Source organism: Giraffa tippelskirchi, chromosome 6, assembly GCF_054371585.1.
Source record: "Giraffa tippelskirchi isolate mGirTip1 chromosome 6, T2T-mGirTip1v1.2.pri, whole genome shotgun sequence".
Taxonomy (NCBI): domain Eukaryota; kingdom Metazoa; phylum Chordata; class Mammalia; order Artiodactyla; family Giraffidae; genus Giraffa; species Giraffa tippelskirchi.
In genome coordinates, this window is record NC_137280.1 from 119,270,595 (window position 1) to 119,294,174 (window position 23,580).

Below are 23,580 nucleotides of genomic sequence, written 5' to 3' on the forward strand. Positions count from 1 at the left end.
CTCATTTTGTATCCTAGAACTATGCATCCATCCACTGAAGTCTTGTACAGACCCACGCACAAGTATTCCTGCCTGTACATGTCTGTTCCCTGCTGAGAACTGTTGTAGTTTCCCTGCTTAGTGTCCATCCCTCCTTTTCTGGTAACAGCCACCTAACTTTCACCTAGGAACTACTCCTCTTGTCATTTTCAGTACGGGTACTTCAGGTGGTTGATTCCTTGTCTTGAGAGTCACATGTGAATCAGGCCTGGCCAATCAGAGTAGCATAATGCATTGTATGCTATTCACAGTTGCATAATAGTTGGTTTAGGGATGGGCATGTGACATAAGCCAAGCCATGAGGTCTATTGGAACGAATACCAGGTGTTTGAGTGGCCTAGAAAAATATGTCGTCCTTTCATCTGAATTTGGAGATGTGAGGGTGTCATCTTGGAGCTGTTTCCAGCTGTCTTGCAATCACAGCCTAAGAGTCAATGATAAAGAAAGCAGAAATGAAGACTAGCCTGGTCCTCAACAACCTACTGTACAGCACAGGGAACTACACTCAATATTTTGTAATAATCTATAAGGAAACAGAATTCAAAAAAGAATATATATATGTGTGTATATATATATGTGTATATATATATATATATATATATATATGGCTTCCCTAGTGGCTCAGATGTTAAAGAATCCGCCTGCAATGCGGAAGACCTAAGTTCAGTCCCTGAGTTGGGAAGATCCCCTGAAGGAAGGCATGGCAACCCATTCCAGTATTCTTGCTTGGAGAATCCCCATGGACAGAGGAGCCTGGCGAGCTGCAGATCGTGAGGTCTCAAAGAGCTGGACATGACTGAGCAACTAAGCACAGCACAGCACATATATATAAAACTGAATCACTTTGCTGTACACCTGAAACTAATACAGCATTGTAATCAACTATGCTTAAAAAAAAAAAAAAGAATAACCTGATCCTGTTGACATTTTTGAGGCCCTGGATCAAGCTGTACCTGAAGCCTCTGAACTTTTCCATTATGTAAACCTACCAAACAAATAAATAAATCCCTTTTGCTTAAGCAGGTTTGGGTGAATTTCATATTAATAAACTTAAAAGAGTTCTAATTGATTCCCCCCCTACAACACACACACACACACACACACACACACACACAGTCCATGGGGTTGCAAAGAGTCAGACGTGACTGAGCGCGCACGCACGCACGCACGCACACACACGCACACACACACACACACACACACACACACTCTGCTAAAGCACCAGCCTTGAGCCAACTCCTTAGGAATATCCACAATGAAATCAACAGAGGGCCTTCTCTCTGGTACAACAGTTCTTCAGAGCCCCGTGAGAAGGCAAGTCTCCCAAATCATTCATTTTACAGATGGTGACCCAGAGGGACAACTAACCAACAGCTCAGAATACACAGCATAGACCTAGAGACCTATTATGAGGGGACTCCCTAATCTCCCCAAATCTCAGTCTTAAGTCCACAGAAGCCAGTCTGAGGATGTATAGCTAGAAACAAACTGATCATGTGGCTGAGGCAACTCAACCAAGAACATAAATTGTCTATGTAGAGTTCGAGAAACTAACCTAGGTCTATTATAAAATTCTTCCTAGCATCCTAACGATGGTCCTTGCTCTTAATGACTAGCCTTCAAAGTGTAGAAAGCATGACTCAAACTTAAATGGAGCTACCTTCTTTCCCAAGGTATGGAGGGGGGCTTCTTTCAGAGATGCAGTCAGTTCTGTCATTCCAAGGATTGAAGACCTGAACCGGGGAGAGTGACTTGAGAGCAGGATCTAATTCTGAGAAACCCTACTTGAAGGTGTTAACAGTAACAATGACTCAGGGTCACGTGAATTAGAAACTACTCAGAGACAGACGAGATGGGGACATTCCCCAAAAGACTCTGAGAACAGCTCACCAGCCCTCTATCAGTCCCGAGCTGCTAAGTCATCTACACAGGTGGATAACCATGGCACAAGTGGAGAGACCTGTGCAGGCACATGGAGCTCCTGTTGTATTTATGGCACCATGTGACAACTGTGGGATGCCTAACCCTACATGGAGTCTCACTGTTTTTACCCACAGTCAGAACAATGGGTTTCCTAGAATGGTCCCAGCTTCAAATATGCTGTCCAGTTGTCAGACTCCATGTTCACATTTGGGTTTCTGAGATAGTAGGGCTCACTGATGCCTGGGGAAGACTCTGTTGCCTGTAGGGCCAAGGATCTGGTATTGCATGTACCTTGCAGACCCTGGTGCCCCCTACAAACTCAAGCTCAGCAGAATTGTTAGCAATGGATGGGGATGTCATTCCTGAATCACTTTTGGAATTGGGTTGGCAAGTATTTGCAGTCTAAGAAATAAGTTGAGACATTGCCTTGAATCTCTCTCTCCTCCAGTTCTGAGTTTCTGCACACACACATCACTGCTCACTGACACACACTCACATGCAGCCCAGATCAGGCACCATACCTTTTGCCTGCCTGTAGAACAGGGGTCTGTAAACTATTTGTGTACACTGTCAGACTGAACATTTTAGACATTGTGGTCCATAGGTCCATAATGGTCTCTTGCAGCTGCTCAACTCTGCCTTGTAATGTGAAAACAGCCAGAAACAATAGGTAAATTAATGTGCTTGGTTGTGTTCCTATATGAACACTGAAATTTGAATTTCATATAATTTCTACTTGTCATGAAATATTATTCTTCTTTAATTTTGTTTTGAACCATTAAAAAATGTAAAAACTATTCTTAGCTGATGGGCTATTCAAAATAGCCAGAGGGCCAGATCCCTCCAGTCTTAGTTTGCTAATTCCCTGTTCTAGAATGTCCTGTCCTGGAGCCCAGACTCCCAGAGTCATTGAGGCGGTCACATCCTGTAGAAATGTGGGTGGTAATAAAGTGACCAACCCTTCTGGTTTGCCCAGAACTGAGGGGTTTCCCAGGATGTGGTATTTTGGGTGCTAAAACCAGGACAGTTGGTCACCCTAGGTAGTAATCAATCATCCAAAGAGATGGTAGCAGGAAGCAGCTGGCCAGGGTTCCAGAATGGCCCCTTAGAACCTGCCCCATGCACTGCCTTGTCTTGTGGTTTGTGGTGGGGCCTTGTCCCACCCTGCTTGGCCCTCAGCAGTGAGACGCCCCCTCCTCCAAGCAAGAAGACTTCTGTGGTCTGGGTGCTCTCAAAAGGCAGGAAGTTGAATCATCAGCTCTGGTAACGTCTCCGTCATCCTGTGGGTCCAGGCCCAGGGGGACTGACTCCATACTTTGTTTGCTGCTTTTTCTGAAAGTAAAGCTCCAAAAGGAGGCTTCTATTGAGGTTTCTAAAGGAAAGAAAGCTTACATCAGGTAGGGAGGAGAGCTGGGTGGCAGGTCTATTGGGGCTCTCACTCAACTTTGGCCTGAGCTTGCTGTGTGACCTTCAGTTATTTTCTCACCCTATCTGTTTCTTGGCTTTGGCTTCTACCACAGAAATGCTGATTCTTGAAATCCCCTTGAATTAGGAGTGTGGTGACCAAAGAGACAGCATCCTAGTTTTCTGGAAGAGTTATTCTAGCTTTATGATCAGGGATGCAGGATACTCAGACATACATCCTTCTCTCCCATTCACCTGGAAGCGGGTCCTGACCAGCTTACCCCAGTTCAGACTGCGAGACTTTAGGAACATGACAAGACTGGACTTAAGAGGCTGAAAGAGAGAGGCAGAGTAGTCCACCAGGCCCCTCTGTCCCTGGAATTTCCCAGGAAGAATAATGGAGCATGTTACCATTTCCTACTCCAGGGGATCTTCCTGACCCAGGGATTGAACCCACCATCTCTTGCATTAGCAGGTAGATTCTTCACCCCTGTGCCACCTGGGGAGCCCTACAGGTAATAACAATGATACTCTCTACTACCTGCTCTTTATTAATGCCAGCCCCTGGGTGATCTTATTTGATCCTTACAATGACCCTTCAAAATAAGGATTATCATTATTTCCATTTTATTTATTTATTATTCTTTTTGGCCATACCACATGGCTTGTGGGATCTTAGTTCCTCGACCAAGGATTGAACTGGTCTCTGGCAGTGGAGGTTCAGAGTCCTAACCACTGGGCCACCAGGGAAGTCCTCATTATTTCCATTTTATAAGTGAAGTAAATAAGGTACAGAGAGGTCAAGTACCTTGCCCATGTTCAAACAGCTACCAAATAGTGGAGTAGGCATTAACCACTTTGTTAGACTGAAGCTTTGAGGTTCAGGGGCTGTGGGCTGAACTCAGGAAGCCCACAGATGGCAGTGGGGAGGGATGAGCTTCCCAGAGGAGTCTAGGGTAGGATGGGGGGAGTAAGTGTTCTTCCTCCTTAATATTGCTCAAAGACCTCCAGAGAACACTTAGAAGTCTGAGATGTGCCAGGCTAGAGGATCATGCCCCTGGAGGAGGGAGATGACACCCCACAGATTCTCCAGATGGTCTCCACGGGCCTGGTAAGGAAACTGGATGCATGGCAGGGTTTGCTGCAGAGTGGGAGCAAAGAACAAAGATAGCTGGCCTTGCTCTAAAGGTACCCCCAGATGGTCTGTACACTCCTCCTGGCCTTGTGCATGAGGTGCCATACTCAGGGCTCAGACCATGGGCCACAGGGCCCAGGCCATGCCTTGCTTGGTCTCCCTCTTTCTCTGCAAGAAAAGAGACAGTGGGAAATGGGCAAGTCTAACCAGGCTTAGAGGGGACCAAGCCCAAGATGGGCCAGTAGGGCCACTGACAGGATGTGCTTCCTGGAGTGGAGGCAGCCCCACCGTAGGTGTCCTCAGTTACCCATCAGGTGGACAGTCCTGGGGAAGGACACAACCCAGCTGTTCTGGCCACTAACTGGACCCTCAACATGGGCTTAAGCTAGGCCCAGAGATGCCTTCTCTGATCAGCAACCAGGTTCCAGGCCAGCCTCAGCTAAACCCCTGAGCATACCTTACCTTCTTTGAGGCACTATGAAATTCTCTACAAAGCCCTTAATCTAAAAAGGGTTTATTGATGTCCACTGTCCTCAGATGGTAGAGAATCCACCTGCAATGCACAAAACCTGGGTTTGATCCCTGGGTTGGGAAGATCCCCTGGAGGAGGGCATGGCAACCCACTCCAGTATTCTTACCTGGAGAAGTCCATGAACAGAGGAGCCTGGTGGGCTACAGCCCACGGGGTCGCAAAGAGTAGGACACAACTGTGCAACTAACACACACACACACACACTGTGTGAGCAGTGACTGGATTAGTAAGAGTAGGAATGTTAGAGGCTTCATTAGCTTAAGGACCTACTAGGGGCCAGGCCTGGACCCAGTGTCTCAGGGTGGAGGAAAGGGGTGTGGAATCTGGGTGCCGGGACTGAGGCTACCCTCTTGACACTTGAACCTCTGCTCCCTGCCTCCTCTCCCGCCGCCTAGGCCTCAGGAGCCAAACTCTCCTTGCAGATATTTGACTTCTATTACCTGGCTATTTTAGGCAGCCCTGCTGAGTTAGACTTGATTATGGCAAAACTGAAATAGTTCCTTATTAGACGTGGCTGGCTTACCCTTCCAAGAGAACCTTTTTAGGACCCTTGGGATCTTGTGGTGAGAATGGCCCTCACCCTACCCTCCAGTCCTTCTAGCATGAACGAAATAGCAGCCCAGTCTCGTCCATGGCCTCTGCACAGAATCTGAGTTCCATGGGCACATGTGGGGCTGAGGGCCAGGGGCAGCAATAGTACTTCTAGCCAGATCTTGGCTCTGCCCTCTTCCCTGCCCCCAGCTCCTCCCCCGCAGGAGAAAGGGCAGAGCAGGATTGGCCAGTTGAGGACACTGTGGGACTGTGCCTGAGGAGAGACAGTTCTGGGCCTCTCTGTGCTTCCTGCGAGTGTCAGCCTGGGTGTGGAGCCTGGGAGGCCCTGGTCCTTCCCCGTCCAAAGGTCACTAACAGCCCAGGGGCTGCGTGTGGAGGGGGCTGTTCTTCAGCCAGGGAGGTGCAGGACAAAGGAGGCTGGGCTGCAGAGAAGGAAGAGGCTGAGCTTAGCGCATATCTCAGGTCCTGAGTGCATCTCTGCCTGGGCCGACTGGGCCACAGGGCTTCCCTCTGGTTCCCCAACCCCCACCCCCAGCCTGGACAAAGCTCTGAAGAATAGCCCATCTTGATCTCTTCCTGCTCCTGGGTGGCAAGTCTCCTGTAGGACTTGAGTGGGATAACACCAGGCTGCCAGGCTTCAGAGGCCAAGTCATGCCCAGCTACTCCTATCAGACAGTTGCTACCCTGCAAGGCATTTGTCCCCATCAGGGATAAGTGCTGTCAGATTTGCCAGTTCTGGAATTTCTTACCCAGGGCAGTCCATGAAGGAAATGGGGATTGGGTCAGAGAGCCCTTTGGAAGCCGCTCCACTTGCCTCAGGTAGCCAGTGCTCCACGGTCACCTTGGTCACTGGTGGGGCCAAGTGGGCTCCATGGGGATCCAAGTGGTGAGAGTGGGGGCCAACCTCAGAACTCCAGGGGAGCTCCTGGAAGATGCAGTGCGTCCAGAATAAGGGAGACCATGGCAATCGGGGCTGTCGGTGTGGGGTGGTTCTGCTCAGAGGTGTGGGGAGCCCTGCCTTGGGACAGTGAGGGATGGCGAGGAGCGAGTTTGGAAACGGCTGAGGGGCTGGCCTCCAGGCTTTTTACCTGGGCACTGTGTTGTAGACTAAACAGCACGGTTAGACTGTTCGACTCTCAGAGATCAGAGGAAGGCGCCGGCACTTCCAGGTCAGTGCCTGAGAGCACTTCCTGAAGACGTGGGTGTGCCAATAAAGAAAGAAAAACTACTCGGACTGGGGGACTGTGGGAGCAAGAGTCTGGAGATGGGAACATACCAGACAGGTGTTAGGACCCATGAGAAGCCCAGGGGACATGTGTACAAAGGTTGTGGGTGAGGAGATGGCAAACAGTAGACCACTCTGGCCCTGAGTTCCACGCCCTTCCAAGCCTTTGCCCACTGTTAGGGGGTGAATTGTGTCCCCACAAAAATATATACTGAAGCCGTAACCCACCCCACTACCTGTGAACGTGACCTTATTTGGAAATAAAGTCTCTGCAGATATAGTTAAGATGACGTCATTAGGGTGGGCCCTAATCCAATACGATATGGATGCTTGTAAGAAAAGGGTCGGACAGAGACACAGGCAGATGTGAAAAACACCATGTGGAGACACACAGAACAGAAGGAAGGCAAACTTGTGAAGACGAAGGCAGAGATTGCTGTTGTGCAGCCACAAACCAAGGAACAGAGAGCAGGAAGGAGGGAGCCCAGCCCTGCCAACACCTTGATTTCAAACTTCTAGCCTCCAGAACTGTGAGAGAACAAATTTCTGTTGTTTTAAGCCACCAAGTTTGTGGGCCCTTGGTTATGGCAGCCCCAGGAGACTAACGCACCAGGCTGATCCTGCTGCCTGGATCACCTTTCCTTCCTGTCTAGACCCTTCCAGCTAGCCTGCTCACTGCCTTTGAGTGCTACCACCTGCTCCATGCTGCAGAGTCTAATGTGACTTCTCTGAGTCAGCTGATGCCGAGCCCTCATCCAGTAGACCTGCAAAGTTTGAAAGCCAGCCTACCTCCCAGACTAGACTGTTAGCTCCTTCAGGGCAGGGCTGGCAGCATGGGGCTTGGTACACAGTGGGTGCTCAGTCAGTGTGAGCTAAGTGGAGGGGTCATCGAGACTGCACGTGCCATCTGTTCCTCCACCGCCTAGCGCAGCTCAGGTGGGCACAGCTGCCCAGAGAGGTTACAGCATCATCCATACAGACCGCTTTCAGCGCCTCCACTTTCCAGTTCCCTCCTGGTCCCACATAAGTCTGAAGAACTTGGGGAAATTCCTAACCCTCTCTTTCAATTGGGCCACTGGCCCTAGGAGTTTGCCACAACGTAAAACTGCTCAGGTCCCTCCAACAAGGGGACTGTGTCTGTGGCTCGATGACTCATGCACACTGATCCATCCCGCAGCCTTGGGCGGGACCCAGGGCTGGGGATCATGCCAGCCAGCGCAGGCTAGGAGCTTGGACGTCCCGTTGCCCCAGCCCAGTCCCAGGAACGGAGTGTTCTCAAGGCTTCAGGACAAAAATTTGGAAGCAGGGAATCAACTCTCATTTGAACTGAGATCTGAGTAACAAAAATGAGCCCAAAGAGGAAACAGTGAGTTCAAAGGCCCTGAGGTAGGAATGAGCTTGGCATGATGAGAGACTGAACAGAAGACAGTGGAGGCTGAAGCATGGTGAAAGAGGTCAGTGAGAGGACTTGATTAGATTGGGCCCACGTGGATAATCCAGGATAATCCCTCCATCTCAGGTTCTTAATTTAATCATATCTTCAAAGTCTCTTTTGCTATATAAGTAACATGTTCCAGGTTCTGGGTAACACGACATAGCCATCTTTAGGGGGCATTATCCTGCCTGACCGGAGAAGGCAATGGCAACCCACTCCAGTACTCTTGCCTGGAAAATCCCATGGATGGAGGAGCCTGGTAGGCTGCAGTCCATGGGGTCGCTACAAGTCAGACACGACTGAGCGACTTCACTTTCACTTTTCACTTTCATGCACTGGAGAAGGAAATGGCAACCCACTCCAGTGTTCTTGCCTGGAGAATCCCAGGGATGGGGGAACCTGGTGGGCTGCCGTCTATGGGGTCGCACAGAGTCGGACATGACTGAAGCGACTTAGCAGCAGTATTCTGCCTGACAGTTATCTCTCTCAGCCTCCTGTCTGTCTCTTTCACTCTTTCACTTCATTTCTGTTTACCTTTCTACCTCCCTATGTGGATCTGGTCATGGATCTCTTGACCTGTCACCTAGCCACAATTTATCTCTCTTCCTATCCCGTAACCAGTATCAACAAGTTATTTATCAATCTATCATTCCTCCATGGCTTTAATCTTTCAATCTAATAATTTCATCACCCCTCAGCCATCAATCTAATAAACTGACTTTTAAACTCAATCTATCATTCAGTGCCCTCTGTCCATGATGAATTATCAATCATCTAGCTCCATATTTGCTAGAATATGGAATGTCCACAGAATGTGTCCATTCTGTGTCCACAGAATGTCACATATGTGGACATTCTTTCTCAATGCCTGCAAATAAATTCAATTAGCATTCGCTGAGTGCTTGTCATCTGCCCAATTTTACGTTGTGTATCTGTGAGATAAAGGTCTGATGACAACCCCAGTAGTTATATTTGAGTCTGTTTATCATCATCATCATCACTATCAATGCCATCATTGTCCAACCCATGTACACTGTTCAAATCTGTTATCCACATAGAGACCATTTTTATTTATTTGTATTTATTTTTGGCTGTGCTGGGTCTTTGTTGCTGCACGTGGGCTTTCTCTAGTTGTGGTGAGGGAGGCTACTCTTTCCTGTGGTGCATGGGCTTCTCCTTGCAGTGGCTCCTCTTGCTGCAGAGCACAGGCTCTAGAGTGTGGGCTCAGTAGTTGTGGCATGCGGGTTTAGTTGCCCTGTGGCATCTGGGAGCTTTCCAGGCCAGGGATCGAATCCATGTCCCCAGCATTGGCAGGCGTATTCTTAACCACTGGATCACCACGGAAGTCCCAGGGACCATTTTTATATGAACTTTCCAGATAAATCCAAGGTGCTCTAGTCTGACTTTTGCTCACTAGCCAGTTAAAGTGCAGACTTATTTTAACTTGATCTTAGATAAAGTGTGGGTAGAAAAGTATATCTGCTGGGCAAACATCTTATGCATCAAATAACAAATCCTAAAGTTATATGGAAATTGTTTTTAGGTTGTCTGGGCAAATAGCACAAAAAATGGGAACTCCAGAGATGTGGCATCAGGCATATGTGGGCTCATGCAGACACAATGACATGACACACACATACACACACATGTGGGTACACACAAATGTACACATGCACACACAAGCACATGTGTACCCTCTCTCTTCCCTCTCTCCATGCATAGTGGCTCCTTCCTTCCCCCCAAACACACACAGGGCCGAAGCAGGCACTGCTGCACTGACTCACGTCCTGCCTCATCTTGTTTCCGGTCTAGGAATCTTACCTCCCTACCTGGGTTTTGAGGTCTTCTGGGGCAAGAATGGTGCCTGCTCTTCCTTGGGCCTACCCTTAAGTGTCCAGCCAGAGGACTGGACACTTAAGAGCTGCTTGCCTCTCCTTGAACTCTGAAAGCAGTTGGGGATCAGGGAGATAAGGAACTAGATGCCCAGTGGCAGAAGCTCTCCAGGGGAGTCCCCATTCCCAAACACAGTTCCCCCTGCACCCTAGGAAACTGCCTTTCCTGCCCTAGCTGGATGCCAAGGTAATGCAAGATTTCCTTCTTCCATAGAACTCTCCTAGAGGAGCTGTGTTAGTGGATAAGCTGCCTGGAGAGCAGTTCGACAAGAATACCCTTGTTTCTAAGCATCTCTGTTGCATAGGCATCCAGCACCAATTCCTGTCCAAGCCTCTCCCCAGGGCCCTGGCAGGGGATCCAGCACATTTGGAAGCAGCTTGCCACCTGTCAGAGCTGCAGGTCCTAGATGTCCATCAGTTATAGTGCCCAAGGTCACCCCAGGCTCACAAGTCTCTTTGTCCACAGTCCTAAAGGCGGGATAGCTTATTCACTTGTGCCTGCAGGAGGCTCCCAAGGCAGCCACCTTGCACCCTGGAACACTTCCTGGCAATGGGAGGCTGGTCAAGGTCTGAACACCATTAATGAATGCTTGACTGTGGTGTGGCATCTCATGCCAGTTGACCTTACTGCTTCTGACTCCACACTGAGCCTTGATCCTATTTACATATTTGACACACACTTCCATGCAAATCCAGTGTATGTCCCTTTACATCTGTGGTATCCTCAGGGCTGGGACCTCCTGTAACAGATCCCTGTAGCCTGAAGCCAGGCCAGACCAACTATACGAATTGTATACAGAACAGGTCTGCACCTGCACACACCTGCTTCCCACAGGCCCAGAGCCCAAGCCCTGGCCTTAAGCACTGTCTACGTCTCTCACCCAAGCTAGAGCTCTCACTCAGTGGGTTTCATTAACTGTGTAGGGCCCAGCAGGTACTGAATTTACTCCTACACTTGTTCCCTAAGGAGCCAGGCTGGACCAGGTCCCCTCAAGCCAGATATGTTGGAAAGAAAAAGTACTCTACCTGTCAGAGGAGGGGGTTCCTGCCAGAGGCCATGCTGCTTAGAAACATCTCTCTTCCCACACTGGTTCCCAGGCACAGCCTGTCTCATGTCCTAGTCTCAGCTGGCCAAAGGCCAAGTAGGGCTTTTCTGTGCCCTTCCTGGAGTTCAGCCTCCATGGGAGGAGCGTCTGAAATAGACTTAGAATCCCAGGCTGGCCAGCTGGAGAAGTCCAAACAGGCTCCAGGCCACCCAGGAGTCAGCACGGGGGCTAGACCAGAGAGCAGATGTCTTGTCCTTGCCTGCCAGGACCATGGTCTAACCTTGGTTGGGCTGGGGGAGTCCATCCTTCCACCCCACTGATGCTTCTGCTCTTGGAGAATTCTGAGCACCTGTGGGGCAACCAGCACTGCCCAAATGCAAAGGGCTCCTTGAGACTCCCCTGACAACTACAGAGTCACCTCTTCCTCTCCAGCTCCACAGTACTATCCCAGCCCCTGACACCCCCCCCCAACCTTATTCCTTTAGCTCCAACATAGGCAACTGGTCATCACCAGATACTACATTTTTTTCTATGAAGCTACGTATATCTGTGTGTCTGTGTTCAGTTTAAAATGTAGACTTCTGTAGGTATTTTTTTTTTAAGTAAATGAGATCATACTGTACATATTATCCTGAAACTTTCTTTTCACTTAACACTTTTCTTGGGGCTCTTTCTACATCAGACACACAAAACCACACAATGTTTTTTTAGTTTGCTGTCTTCTTTTTGCTCTTGGTTTATTTAGTGAGTTCTCTAGTGACAAACATTCAAGCTATTTCAAGTTTTTCAGTGTTACAAACAATGCTGTAATGATGCTATTAAACAGATCCCCTTGTGCCCACATCAGAGGGTCTCTTTGAGGGAGATTCCTGGAAATTAACTTCACATTCTCGTCTTTTACTTCCAATTTGGGGCAACCATAGGGCCTCACCTTTCATCCTCAAGAAGCATACTAGTATATTTTCCTGTACAAAAGGAGGTCTATAATCCAGGTAGACACCACCCATCTCTCTAGAACATCCTTCATCCTCCCATCTCATCTGAATTTCCATCTATATGTAGGTCCATCTCCAGGCCCTTTTAAAGAAACTCTCTTGACCAACTCACAGGCTCCAAGACAGCTTGTTTTTACCTTGACCATCCCATCTATGCTTAAGGAGTTATTTTCCTAAATGGGACTAAATCCCTAGGAGACTGAATCTTGACCTGGAACTCACTGCCCTAAGATAGAGCCTTGTTTGTATGGGTGCTTGTAAAATGCATGTTATTTCTAATAAAACCAAGTTACCTTCAGTGTGGCTATGAACTCATCAATAAATGCATGGGAAGGGTCTTTGTAAGACTGTTACACTGACTGCAGGCAGAAGGTCGGATAGGACTTTAATTTATGAGAAACCCTGAAAAAAAAGAGTTTTTCTCACACTGTTCAATTTGACTGGGACCCAGTGCCTTTGGTTCTTGGATTGGGCCAGGCCCCTCAGCTCTGAGTGGGGTGTCTCACACTTTGACTGTGGTCAAGCTGGCCCCTGACTTGGCTGGAGTTACTGCCTGCTGCCAGTTTCTGGGGAGGTGTTTCGAGGCCCCAGGGATCTTATTTGCCCTCTGCCATCTGTGGCCACTGGACTGGAGCTGGAGTCTGAGAAGGGACAGGTGGCCTGGCTAGCGCATCATCTAGACATCTCCTGGGGCTGGTCAGTACCATCTTGAAACCAGCTGGCGAGGGCTCCAGAGGGGTCCCTCTCCCTAGCATGTATTTGTAGCACCACAGAAAAAGCCAAGGCTGGATCCTGCCAGGTCAGTGTCTTCAGCCACGGACACAGCCTTAGGCAGCTTTTCTCTCTGTTCCAAACCCCAGCTGCAGCCCCTGCTTAGAGCCTGGGAGGCAGAAGCTACTGAATTTGTCCACCCTTGAATGCCAAACTGTGTGCTGTGCACAGGGCTTGACACAGAGTAGGCAGCCAGGAAATATTTATTGAATGGCCAACAGAAGGAATGTTCACCCTCCCTTAGGGGCAGTCACCTAATGCCACTGACTGTGTGTGGGAGGGTAAGAATTGGATTCCAGAAACAGAGGAGACAGAAGAAAGTGTGAACAAACCTCACTTCCATCTATGTAATCTTCTCAGATTTCATATTTTCCCTTCAGGATTCCCAGGAATTCTTCAGGAACCCTAATGTTAGGTTAAGTGTTGTGATCCACTTTTCCTAAGCCTCCTTACCTGTGCTACTTCAGGCATGATCTGTGGACCAGCAGCATCAGCATCATCTGGGAACTCGTTAGAAATGCAGAATATCAGGCCCCACCCCAGACCTAATGAGTCAGAATCTGCTCTTGAACAAGATCCCAGGTGCTTTATGTGCGCGTACTTTAAGTACTGCCTTAAGCAGCTAGTGACTTCTCACCTGGCACAGAGGTTGGCTGCTAGAGAGCTGCATCTGGGCTTCTGCCTACCTTGATGACTCAGGCAAATTATCAAGTCAGATATTTTTTTCTCTGCAGTCCGTGAATAAAAATTCAATAAGTAAATATTGAATGATTATCATGCTATTTTCTCAATGTAGGGTGCCTACAGTATGCTGGACCTCTGCTTCTGGACATAAATTGCAAGTTATTAGAAAGGTTTTTTGTCCCCAATAAGAGCTCCAGGAAGAATGGCTATTATTGAATGAGCAATTAGTGAATGCCAGACCAAAGATTCGTACCATGTGGAAAGTTCTTAGTGTTTTTAAAAGTGTGGTTCAAGGCCAAGGGCCTGAAGCATGACCTGCTGCTTGTTAAAAATGCAGATCCCCAGGCCCTGCCCTAGACCTGCCATTGAGAACCTTTGGGGATGAGGCCCTTAAATCTACATTTTTAACAAGCATCCCAGGCACTCTAAAGTTTGGGAATTATCACATCCTTAATTTTAGAGGGGGAAATTAAGGAAACAGATTTGTGCAGATTCACAGAGCTGGTGAATGGTGGATAGGACTCAAACTCATGACTGCCTGAATCTGGAATCCATAGTTTTAACCATATTGTCTGTTATACTGGAAAAGCGAATCCCCAGGCTGGCTGTGTGTATTTAGCCACCTATATCATTTTGTGTGTATTTCATGTATTCACAAAAATTTGCTAGACTGTGAACTCTTAGGAAATCTTGGAAGGCGGTGAATGTGTTTTATTTCTCTCAGTATCTGTAGCGTCCATTATCATGCATGACATCTGGAATATTCTCAACAAAAGTAGTTTTAATTGAATTTCTACACATACATAATTATCCATTTCTACAATCATGTATATACAGATTACCTCTCATTTTCAAGTAGTATCTTGAAATCAGCTGTAACAACTATAAATGTTCCCACTCTTCACTCTTTCAAACTTGTGCCTGTGCCACTCCATTGATATGGCTTTTGTCAAGATCACCAGTGGCCTCCATGTGGCTGAACCTGATGATCACTTGTCAGTCCTTATCTTACCTGACCCCTTGGCAGCTTTGGACATTGGGCCTTCCTCTGTCCTAAAGTTCTCTTCACTTGGCTTCCAGGACATTCCTTCTGTCTCTGAATGCTATTGCTCCTTTTTTTCACTTTTTTTTCCCCAATTCTTTTTTATTTTTAGTGTGAGAAAATATACATAAATTTTACTATCTTAACCTTTTTTAAGTGTACAGTTCAGTGATATTAAGTACATTCACATTGTTGTGCAACCATCACCACTATCCATCTTCAGAACTCTTTCATTTTGTAAAATTGAAACTCTATATCCGTTAAACAATAACTCCCCATTTTCCCCTTCTCCCAGCCCCTGGCAGCCACCATTCTACTTTTTGTCTCTATGAATTTCACCACTCTAGGTATCTCATACAAGTGGAATCATGCAAAATTTATCTTTTTGTAACTGGCTTATTTCAGTAGCATAGGAACCTCAAGGTTCATCCATGTGATAGCATATTGCAGAATTTCCTTCCTTTTTAAATTTGAAAAATATTCCATTATATATGTGTGTGTGTGTGTGTGTGTGTGTGTGTGTGTATACACACACATACATACCACATTTTGCTTATCCATTCATCCATCAATGGATACTGGGTTTCTTCCACATTTTAGCTATTGTGAATAATGCTGCTGTGAACATAAGTGTACAAATACCTGTTAAAGATCTTGCTTTCAATTCTTTGAGTACACACCAAAAATGGAATTGCTGGATCATATGGTAATTCTGTCTTTAATTTTTTGAGAAATGGCTGTACTGTTTTCCACACTGGTTGTACTATTTTACATTCCTATCAACGATGCACAAGTGTTCTAATTTCTCCACATCCTTGTCAACACTTGTTTTTTGTTTTTTAATAGTAACTATCCTAATGGATGTGAGGCAGCACCTCAGTGTAGCATTTCCTTAATGATGAGTGATGTTGAGCATCTTTTCATGTGCTTATTTGTTATTTGTATTTCTTCTTTGGAGAAATATCGGAATATTTTTTTAAAAAAAACAGCTTGCTTCTTCATCTTCCAGACCTCTTAACCTTGCAGTGCCCAAGGATGCCATCCTTGGACCTCTTCTCTTTCTACACCTACCTTCTTGGTGACTCAGACATCACTTGTTGTTGTTCAGTTACTAAGTTGTGTCTGACTCTTTGTGACCCCATGGACTGCAACACACCAGGCCTTCCTGTCCCTCACCATCTCATGAAGTTTGCCCAAGTTCATATCCATTGCATTGGTGGTGCCATCCAGCCATCTCATCCTCAGATGCCCTCTTCTCCTTCTGCCCTCAATCTTTCCCAACATCAGGGACTTTACCATTGAGTTGGCTGTTTGCATCAAATGACCAAATTACTGGAGCTTCAGCTCCAGCGTCAGTCCTTCCAACGAATATTCAGGGTTGATTTCCCTTAAGGTTGACTGGTTTCATCTCCTTGCTGTCCAAGGGATTTTCAGGACTCCTCTCCAGCACCACAGTTCAAAGGCATTAATTCTTTGGTGTTCTGCCTCCTTTACAGTCTGGCTCTCACAACTCTACGTGACCCCCGGGAAGACCATAGATACCCTTGACTATATAGACCTTTGTCTGCAGAGTAATGTCTCTGCTTTTCAACACACTGTCTAGATTTGTCATAGCTTTCCTGCCAAGAAACAATTGTCTTCTGATTTCATGGCTGCAGTCACCATCCGCAGTGATTTTAGAGCCCGAGAAGAGGAAATCTGTCACTATTATTTGCTGTGAAGTAATGGCAAACATCACTGTAGCTTTAAATACTGTTTGCCTGGTGATGACTCTCAAGTGATATCTCCCCCAGACCTTACCCCTGGGCTGAGGTTGCATTTCAAGCTGCTTACAGGATGGCTGCACTTAGATATCTAATATGCACCTCAAGCTTAGCATGTCTTATGCTGAGCTCCTTATAATTCCTCCAAACCTGCTCCTTTCACAGTTTCCCCTATGTAGGTTAATGGCAACTCCCTCTTTGCAGTGGTTCAAGGCAAAACTCTTGTCGTCGTTGACTTCTTGTTTTCTCACACCCCATCAAAAAATCTTGTCAGAGCTCTCTTCAAACTATATACAGAATTTGACCACTTCCACTGCTATAACACTCTAGTCCAAGTTAAAACATCATCTCCCACCTGTTTTATTATAGTGAACTTCTAACTGATCTTCCTGCTTCAACCTTTCCCCTTCAGTTTGTCCTTCATCTGGCAGAAGGGTGACCTGTGCAATCGAGTGTCAGAATATACACTTTTTCTTCTCATAACCCTCCATATTATTCCTAGAAAAGGCCAAATTCCTAACAATGCCATATATAATCTCTTCCTTGTATATGTACATATTAAGCACATTCCTGCCTGAAGGTTTTTGCACTTGTTTGTCTCTGTGTAGAGAAAGTGGTCCTTAATCTTTATTTCATGCCATGGACCCCTTTGGCAGCCTATGATTCCTGTAGACTCTGAATATCTTTAAATCCATAAAATAAGCTTCATAAATTATAAAGACCAACTATACTGAAATATTGTTGTTGTTGTTGTTTAGTTGCTAGGTCATGTCTGACTTTCTCAAACCCATGGACTGTAGCCCGCCAGGCTTCTCTGACCATGGGATTCTCCAGGCAAAAATACTGAAGTGGGTAGCCATTTCCTTCTCTGAGGGATCTTCCCAACCCAGGGATTGAACCTGAATCTCCTGCAGTGGCAGGCTCCCCTGGGCTCAGTGGTAAAGAATCTGCCTACCAATGCAGGAGATGCAGGTTCGATCCCTGGGTCAGGAAGATCCCGCAGAGAAGGGAATGGCTACCCACTCTAGTATTCTTCCCTGGGAAATCCCATGGATAGAGGAGCCTGGTAGGTTACAGTCTATGGAAACCGCCCCCCAACTCCCAAAGAAAAGACCCTCAAAATATTTTTAAAATGTGTAATATAGTAATATATATGTTTCATATGAATCCATTAAATGACAAGAGCTAACAGCATAATTTTGAAGTAGTGATGAGTGTTATGATATTTTAAGGTATTTGCAACAACTATAATGTGATAGAAAATATTGTGATTTCTATTGGCAACAATATCATAGGTGCTGTGATTTTCTGTCTGCTTTCGTAATCAAAGAACATGCCAAATTTTAACTAGTGAAAATTAAAATATAATTTTTGTTTCCCATCTAAGGTCAAGACTCACTGAATTCTATACTCAGACCTCTAACAATGCCATGTATAATCTCTTCCTTGTATATGTACATATTAAGCACATTCCTGCCTGGAGGGAGGTGTCTATGACTCCACATTAAGAATTCCTAGCTTAAAGTCAAAAATCTCTCTTGGTAAATGTCACATTGTACTTGAAAATATGTGGAATATTTTCAAATATCTTTTGATATTGATTTCTAACATAATTCCACAGTGACAAGAAAATAGACTATGATTTCAATACCTGTAGACCATGAAATTTTTGCACCTTATTTTATGTCTCTGGATATGTTCCAGTGTGTCCTGGTTTACAGTCTATGGGAACTTGAATTGAATTTGTATCCTGCTGTCATGTGAAAATTGTATAAATCTAAACTATGTTGAATTGGTTCATAGTGCTTTTCAGATCGACTATATCCTTCTACTTTTCTATTCATTCTATTAATTTTTGAGAGTTTGATATTGAAATTCCAACTAAATATCTTAATTTATCTACTTAAAAAAGTATTGTAATATATAGTGGAACTATATGCAACTTTGTTCTATATTTTCCTAGTCTCCTGTAAATGTGTTATCATACTTCCATAATTTAAAAAATAAAAAAGAAAGAAGAAAAAAAAAGAATCCCTAGCTCAGAATGCTCTTCCTCCATAAACCCTCACAACTCATTCCTTCATCTCCTTTTACTCAAAAGCCATCTTCTCAGCAAGCTTTTCCCTGAAGACTCTATTTAAATTGCATCCTCACATTCCCTATCACCCTTCCTACTTAATTCTTCTCCACAGCACCTACTAGCCTTCAAATATACGTTTTTTCAACTTTCAAAAAATTATGTATTTCCTTTAACTAGAAAGTCAGAATAGACTTTTTTTTTTTAATTGGAGGATAATTTCTTTGCAATATTGTTTTGGTTTCTGGTTGCTTGGAGGTTCCCCCTGTCTGCCTGGTTGTTGGAAGTCCCCCACCAGCAGTGTGGTGAGTATCCTTTGTGTGAGGAGAAGACACTGACTTTGTGTCTTCCCTCTCCACCATCTTGGCTCTGCCTCTAGAGAAGAGGCATTTTTTTCTATGATGTTTGTGCTGGGTTCCCAGCACCTAGAATGATGCTTCATATACAGAAGGCACTCAATAAATATTTGTTGAAAATAATTAATGATTACATCTCCAAGGACACCAAGTTTCTCTTTTTTTTTTATCTGTAAAAAGTTAATGAATGATTTGTGAAAGTTTTAACAAGGATTGAGGAGTTATAATTAGCTTCAATGCTATCATTCTATTTACATTTCCAAAGTTAACCTTAAACAGTAGCACAGAACTGTGCAAAGTCAAGGATTCTAATGGAGCACCCCATCCTAAACAAGAAGTACCTTCCAAGGACTGTTCAGGTGACCTGGATCTCACCCAAAGTCAGGGAAACGACCTCAGAGGAAAAGTGCTGCTCATACAATTATTTCTTGCCAATATAGCAATATAGCAATGGGAGCAAGCAAGGCTCCCATCCCCAATCAAACCAGTAATACTAATACTTTTTATTTTTGACAGTATGGTAAAATGGAAAGCACATAGGTCCTGGGGTCTGCTGGACTAGGTGCCAGTTCTGCTACCACTTGCTAGCTGTTTGACTATTGGTAAGATGCTAAATCTTTTGAATAGGTAACATGTGGTTCTCCTGAGGATGAAGTAGGATGACTAACAGTCCACAGCCCAGAGCAGGTGCCCTATAAATGGTCATTCACTCCCTCTTTTGCCTCTAGGTCATTTAATAACTGCTGGCCATGGGATCAGGATGGCTAAGAGGAGGAGCCTGTCCAGTCCTCTCCTACATGTAAACCCTCTACAACTAGCTCTAACAAGACCAATTCCCTTCAACTGTGCCACTGTGACTTGGTACCTCCACTCTCACCTCAGATATGCAGTTGCCATCTGGACCTTGACCATGAAGTCCACAATCATTCAGTTTTTTCTCCTGGCCTTCCCTTTGGCCCACAGTGGGAGATCTTGTATATGTCCCTCAGTTTCTCAGTGCTAACAGCTTTCAGGGAATGTATTCACACCCTTCCAAAATGTAGGCACCAGGAAAAGTGCTAGTGTGTACCATATACACTGAGTCAGGCCCTGCTATACACTTACAATCCATATATATGTATATATGGCCTCAGGAAGCCTCCAACCACCCCATTCTACAGAAGAGGAAAAAGAGACCCAGAGATGAATTCACCTGCCCATAGGAAGCAGCCTTGGAACTGCAGAGCCAGGATTAGAGCCTCCGTATTTAACCATTTTGTTACATGCTCACAGTCTGGGACACCTGTTTCTAGGCACTGAGCTTGAGGTTCGGAAAGCCTACCAACTGACGACTGAACGCTGGAGCAGATCTAATTGGGAGGTGATACCCAGTCCCTCAGTCTTGCTGGCAAGCGTCCCTAGACTTTGTGAATGAAGGCCAAGGAAGAGAAATGTTGCAGTGACTCCCTCGGAGCTCATATTTCTTTCCTGTGGCAAAAAGTGCTTATTTCAGCATCCATCATCTCCCTCTTTGTTGTGTAGACAATCCTCCCTGTCGGAGGATTTGTGCAGTTATTATGAGTTTGTTTATTATTGGATTTATTTCTCCTATAAGCAAATGTGTTCACAACATTCCATCAGGGAATCTTCTTAATTGTCACATAAATGTCATCTTATGTAAATTGAATATTTATCTTTCCACAGAAGGAGTGGAGGGGAAAGAAAGGATAAACAACCTTCAGTCTTGGAGAGGGGAGGCGGTTCCTGTTTCAGTTCACAACTCACCCACGTGCCTTCAAAGTCAAAGGTGAGGTTGAAGAAATTATTGGATCATCTTTGAGGGACAGCCAAAAAGGAGGGGTTAGAAAAAGTTGGCAATGGTGCTTTGAGGATATTGGGCCTGGCTCCCAGGTCTCCCCCTCCCCCAAACCCCGCCTGAATCCAGACCACCCCCTCCCTAGCTGGGAGCATCTGAGAAGGCTGCAGTTTGCCCCCCACTTCTCCCCATCCAGAAGGCCAGCCAGGCTCCTTCCTCGAGAGAAGGTGAGTGCGGCGGGCGAAGCGGGCTGGGTGGGTGTGGCCCGCGGCTCCGGGAACGGACCCAAGGCCCCGCCAGCGCCCGAGAGCCGCCCGACAGCCCGCCTGCCTGGCGAGCGCAAGCTCTTCTTCCAGAAACTGCGAGGATCCCAGCGCACTGTTTGTGCACCACAAGGTCAAGTCGGGAAGTGGAGCCGGAGGAGGAGGGGCGAGGAGGCGAAGGGTGGGGAGAGGGGCGCCCCGCTTCCTCGCCAAGTGCCAATCCTTGGAAGTTGCCCCTTGGTTTTTAACCCTTGAAGGGGAGTGGGAAGGATCAAGGGAGAAGTGGATACTCTCGGGCAAACTCCTACTGGGACCAGGACTTGCAGCCACCCACCCACTCACCCATCACTGCGTTCCCTACCCCCCGGAAATGCAGGGCTGAGCCGGGCGCCAGGAGGCACTCGGGCGGGGGGAGGGGGCGACGAACCCGAGAGGGACCCTCTTTACGGACCGCCCCTCCTTCTTGAGGTCGCCCACAATTTCAAGTTTCCCCAGCCCGGGATGTTAGTTTCCATCTGCTCTGGGTGGGGGAGGAGAGCCGCGCCCCCTCCCCCAGACTCGCGCGCGCCCCTCCCCTCCGCTCTTGCTAGCACTTTCTGCTCACTTCTGGCGCTGCAAAACGCCACGCGATTTATTCGTTTCGCATTTTTAAACCAGCGATTTAACCAGCAGGGCCTAGAGCGAGGGTCTTCCAGCGCTGGAACCCCGGGAGGCGGGGTGCTCTGTGCAAACCTCGTTCCCTCCGCGAGTGTCGCCTTCAGGCTGTTATTTGCAAAGAAACGTCTTTTTGACGCAGGGAGAAATGGCAAATTTTAAGTACGTCATTAATATGGCGCCAAAAGATTTTTTTTTAAGTATAAGCTTGCTTTTTTTTTTTTCTAAAGGTTGCGGGGGGCGCCGCCCCGGTCTGGGGCGCGAAGGGGGCGGGGTGTGAGCAGAAAGTGTGAGTGAGAGTGGAGGGGCGGGGTATGTGTGTGAGTGTGTGAAGTGTGAGCAGACCTGATGGGACTTGCACGGGCGCAGCCGCCGCTTGGGCCGGGCCCTGGGGACAGGGCGGGCTGGGGGCGCCCCAGAGCCCGTGGGGAGTACAGGCCCGAGGTGCAGGCAAGAGGGCGGCCCAGCAGGGTACCCTCCACCCGAAGGCCTGCAGCGCTACCTGAACCCGCTGCTGGAGCCAAACAACTGGGCGGGGGGGTAGACGGGGGGGGTCAGGAGTGGAGATCCGAGTGAATAAGAAAAAAGTGGCTACTCCCCCTCCCTCGCTCCTCCCGCCTGCCCCCACCCCACCCCCACCCCCACCCCCACCCCCGCCCCCACCCCCACCCCCACCCCAACACATTTTTTTTCTAAAGAGATCACAAGGAAGTCTTGGTTTAAAAAGAAACAGAAACATACACAGGGGGGTTGGTGAATGGTGCCGACCGCGGCCATCGCAGTTGGAGGCTATTTGGGGGGGTGGGGGAGAGGCGTCCATGGAGTTACTTTGCGCCCACTCCTAGCGTCAAGGGCTTAGGTCCAGCGGGCTGACCGTCCCCGGCCAGGGTGCGGTGCCGGGGACCCCACGGCCCCGGCTGCCTCCTTCGCCACGACCCCGGATGGATGCGCGCCCCCCGCCCGCCCGCGCCGGCCCCAGGAGCTCCGGGTTTCAGGAGCATCCTTCCCACGCCGGCCCCAGCCGCGGCGCGTAACCGTGGGTAGCGCCCCTCGGAAGGGCACCGCGGAGCAAGGTAAGATCCAGCCCCCGGCGACTGGCCCTGCGCATCTCCACGGCGTTATTTTGTGTTTTTGCAACAGATCTGCCAGCGCTTCTCGCTCCCTCTCTCTCTCTTGCTCGCTCGCTCCCTCTCTCTCCTGCTGGCTGCCTGTTCTAGGAAGCCAGCGCGCGCGGGGGGGGGGGGTGCCGATGCACAGCACAGGGGAGATTGCGCATGTTGGTCAGTCGTGTTTTAAAGAGTACATTGCGGGGAGGCTGAGAGGGGCGCATGCAACAACAACTTTTGGAAGGGTGAGCTTGGTGACCTTCTTTATTAATGACTGCGGCAAAGCGCCCCTGGGCCGGGGAGGGGGCGCGGGCGGGCGGGGGCGCGCCTGGGCTGCAACTTGCCCCGCGGGCTCTGGCTAGGCGGAGGGGCTGCGGCGGGAGACCTGTGCGGAGAGGAGGTCGCGCGGCCGGGGACGTGGGTTCGGAGGACCTGGGGCTATCTGCTCTCCTGTCTCCCCGAGTTTCATTTTGTTGATACGCAGCACGTCCGGGCGCCGAACCGGGTCGAGCCAGTGCACATGACCCCGCGCTGGGCTCACGTGCAGCCGGTCCGGTCCCAGACACCTTCCGGGGGCCACCGCCTCCGCCCTGTCGCCCCCTCTCCCGGCTGGGTGCACGCGGGCTATGCACGCGGGGGCAGCATGCTCGGCTCCCGGGCGCGGAGGCTCTGCACAAATTAAGCAGTTTTTTGGAGGGGCGGGGGATACCCTTTCCAGGTGAGTATGAAGGGTGCACAGCTCCAGCGCGGGGGGCGCGGGCTGGGGTCGGAGGCAGCCCCCCCGTTCAGGGCTGCGCGGGAGTCCAGCGGGGGAGAAACGCTGCTGGGAGTGGAAATGTACCGGCGGCCGCTGGAGCGGCGGGTGCGCGCCCGCGGGGCGACGGCAGGGGG

The 23,580-nt window shown here is 48.1% G+C and overlaps 1 protein-coding gene across 26 annotated transcripts in view; it reads left to right on the top strand.

Annotated features, from left to right (window-relative positions):
* JADE2 (jade family PHD finger 2) overlaps positions 1–23,580 on the top strand; it is a 143,961-nt gene that overhangs the window by 72,065 nt on the left and 48,316 nt on the right. For 13 of the 26 annotated variants that reach the window (XM_081502857.1, XM_081502852.1, XM_081502870.1 and 10 more), the window contains one exon: positions 20,555–20,657. Coding sequence is in view for 3 of the 26 variants with exons in the window: in XM_081502862.1 (XP_081358988.1) it covers positions 22,833–22,934 (102 nt within the window). In the remaining 23 variants the exon portion in view is untranslated. Of the gene's footprint in view, positions 1–20,554; positions 20,658–20,935; positions 21,063–21,332; positions 21,746–21,838; positions 21,873–22,320; positions 22,657–22,822; positions 22,935–23,076; positions 23,408–23,580 lie in introns of those variants that run through there. The other 13 variants (XM_081502865.1, XM_081502876.1, XM_081502850.1 and 10 more) reach the window with 6 other exon arrangements.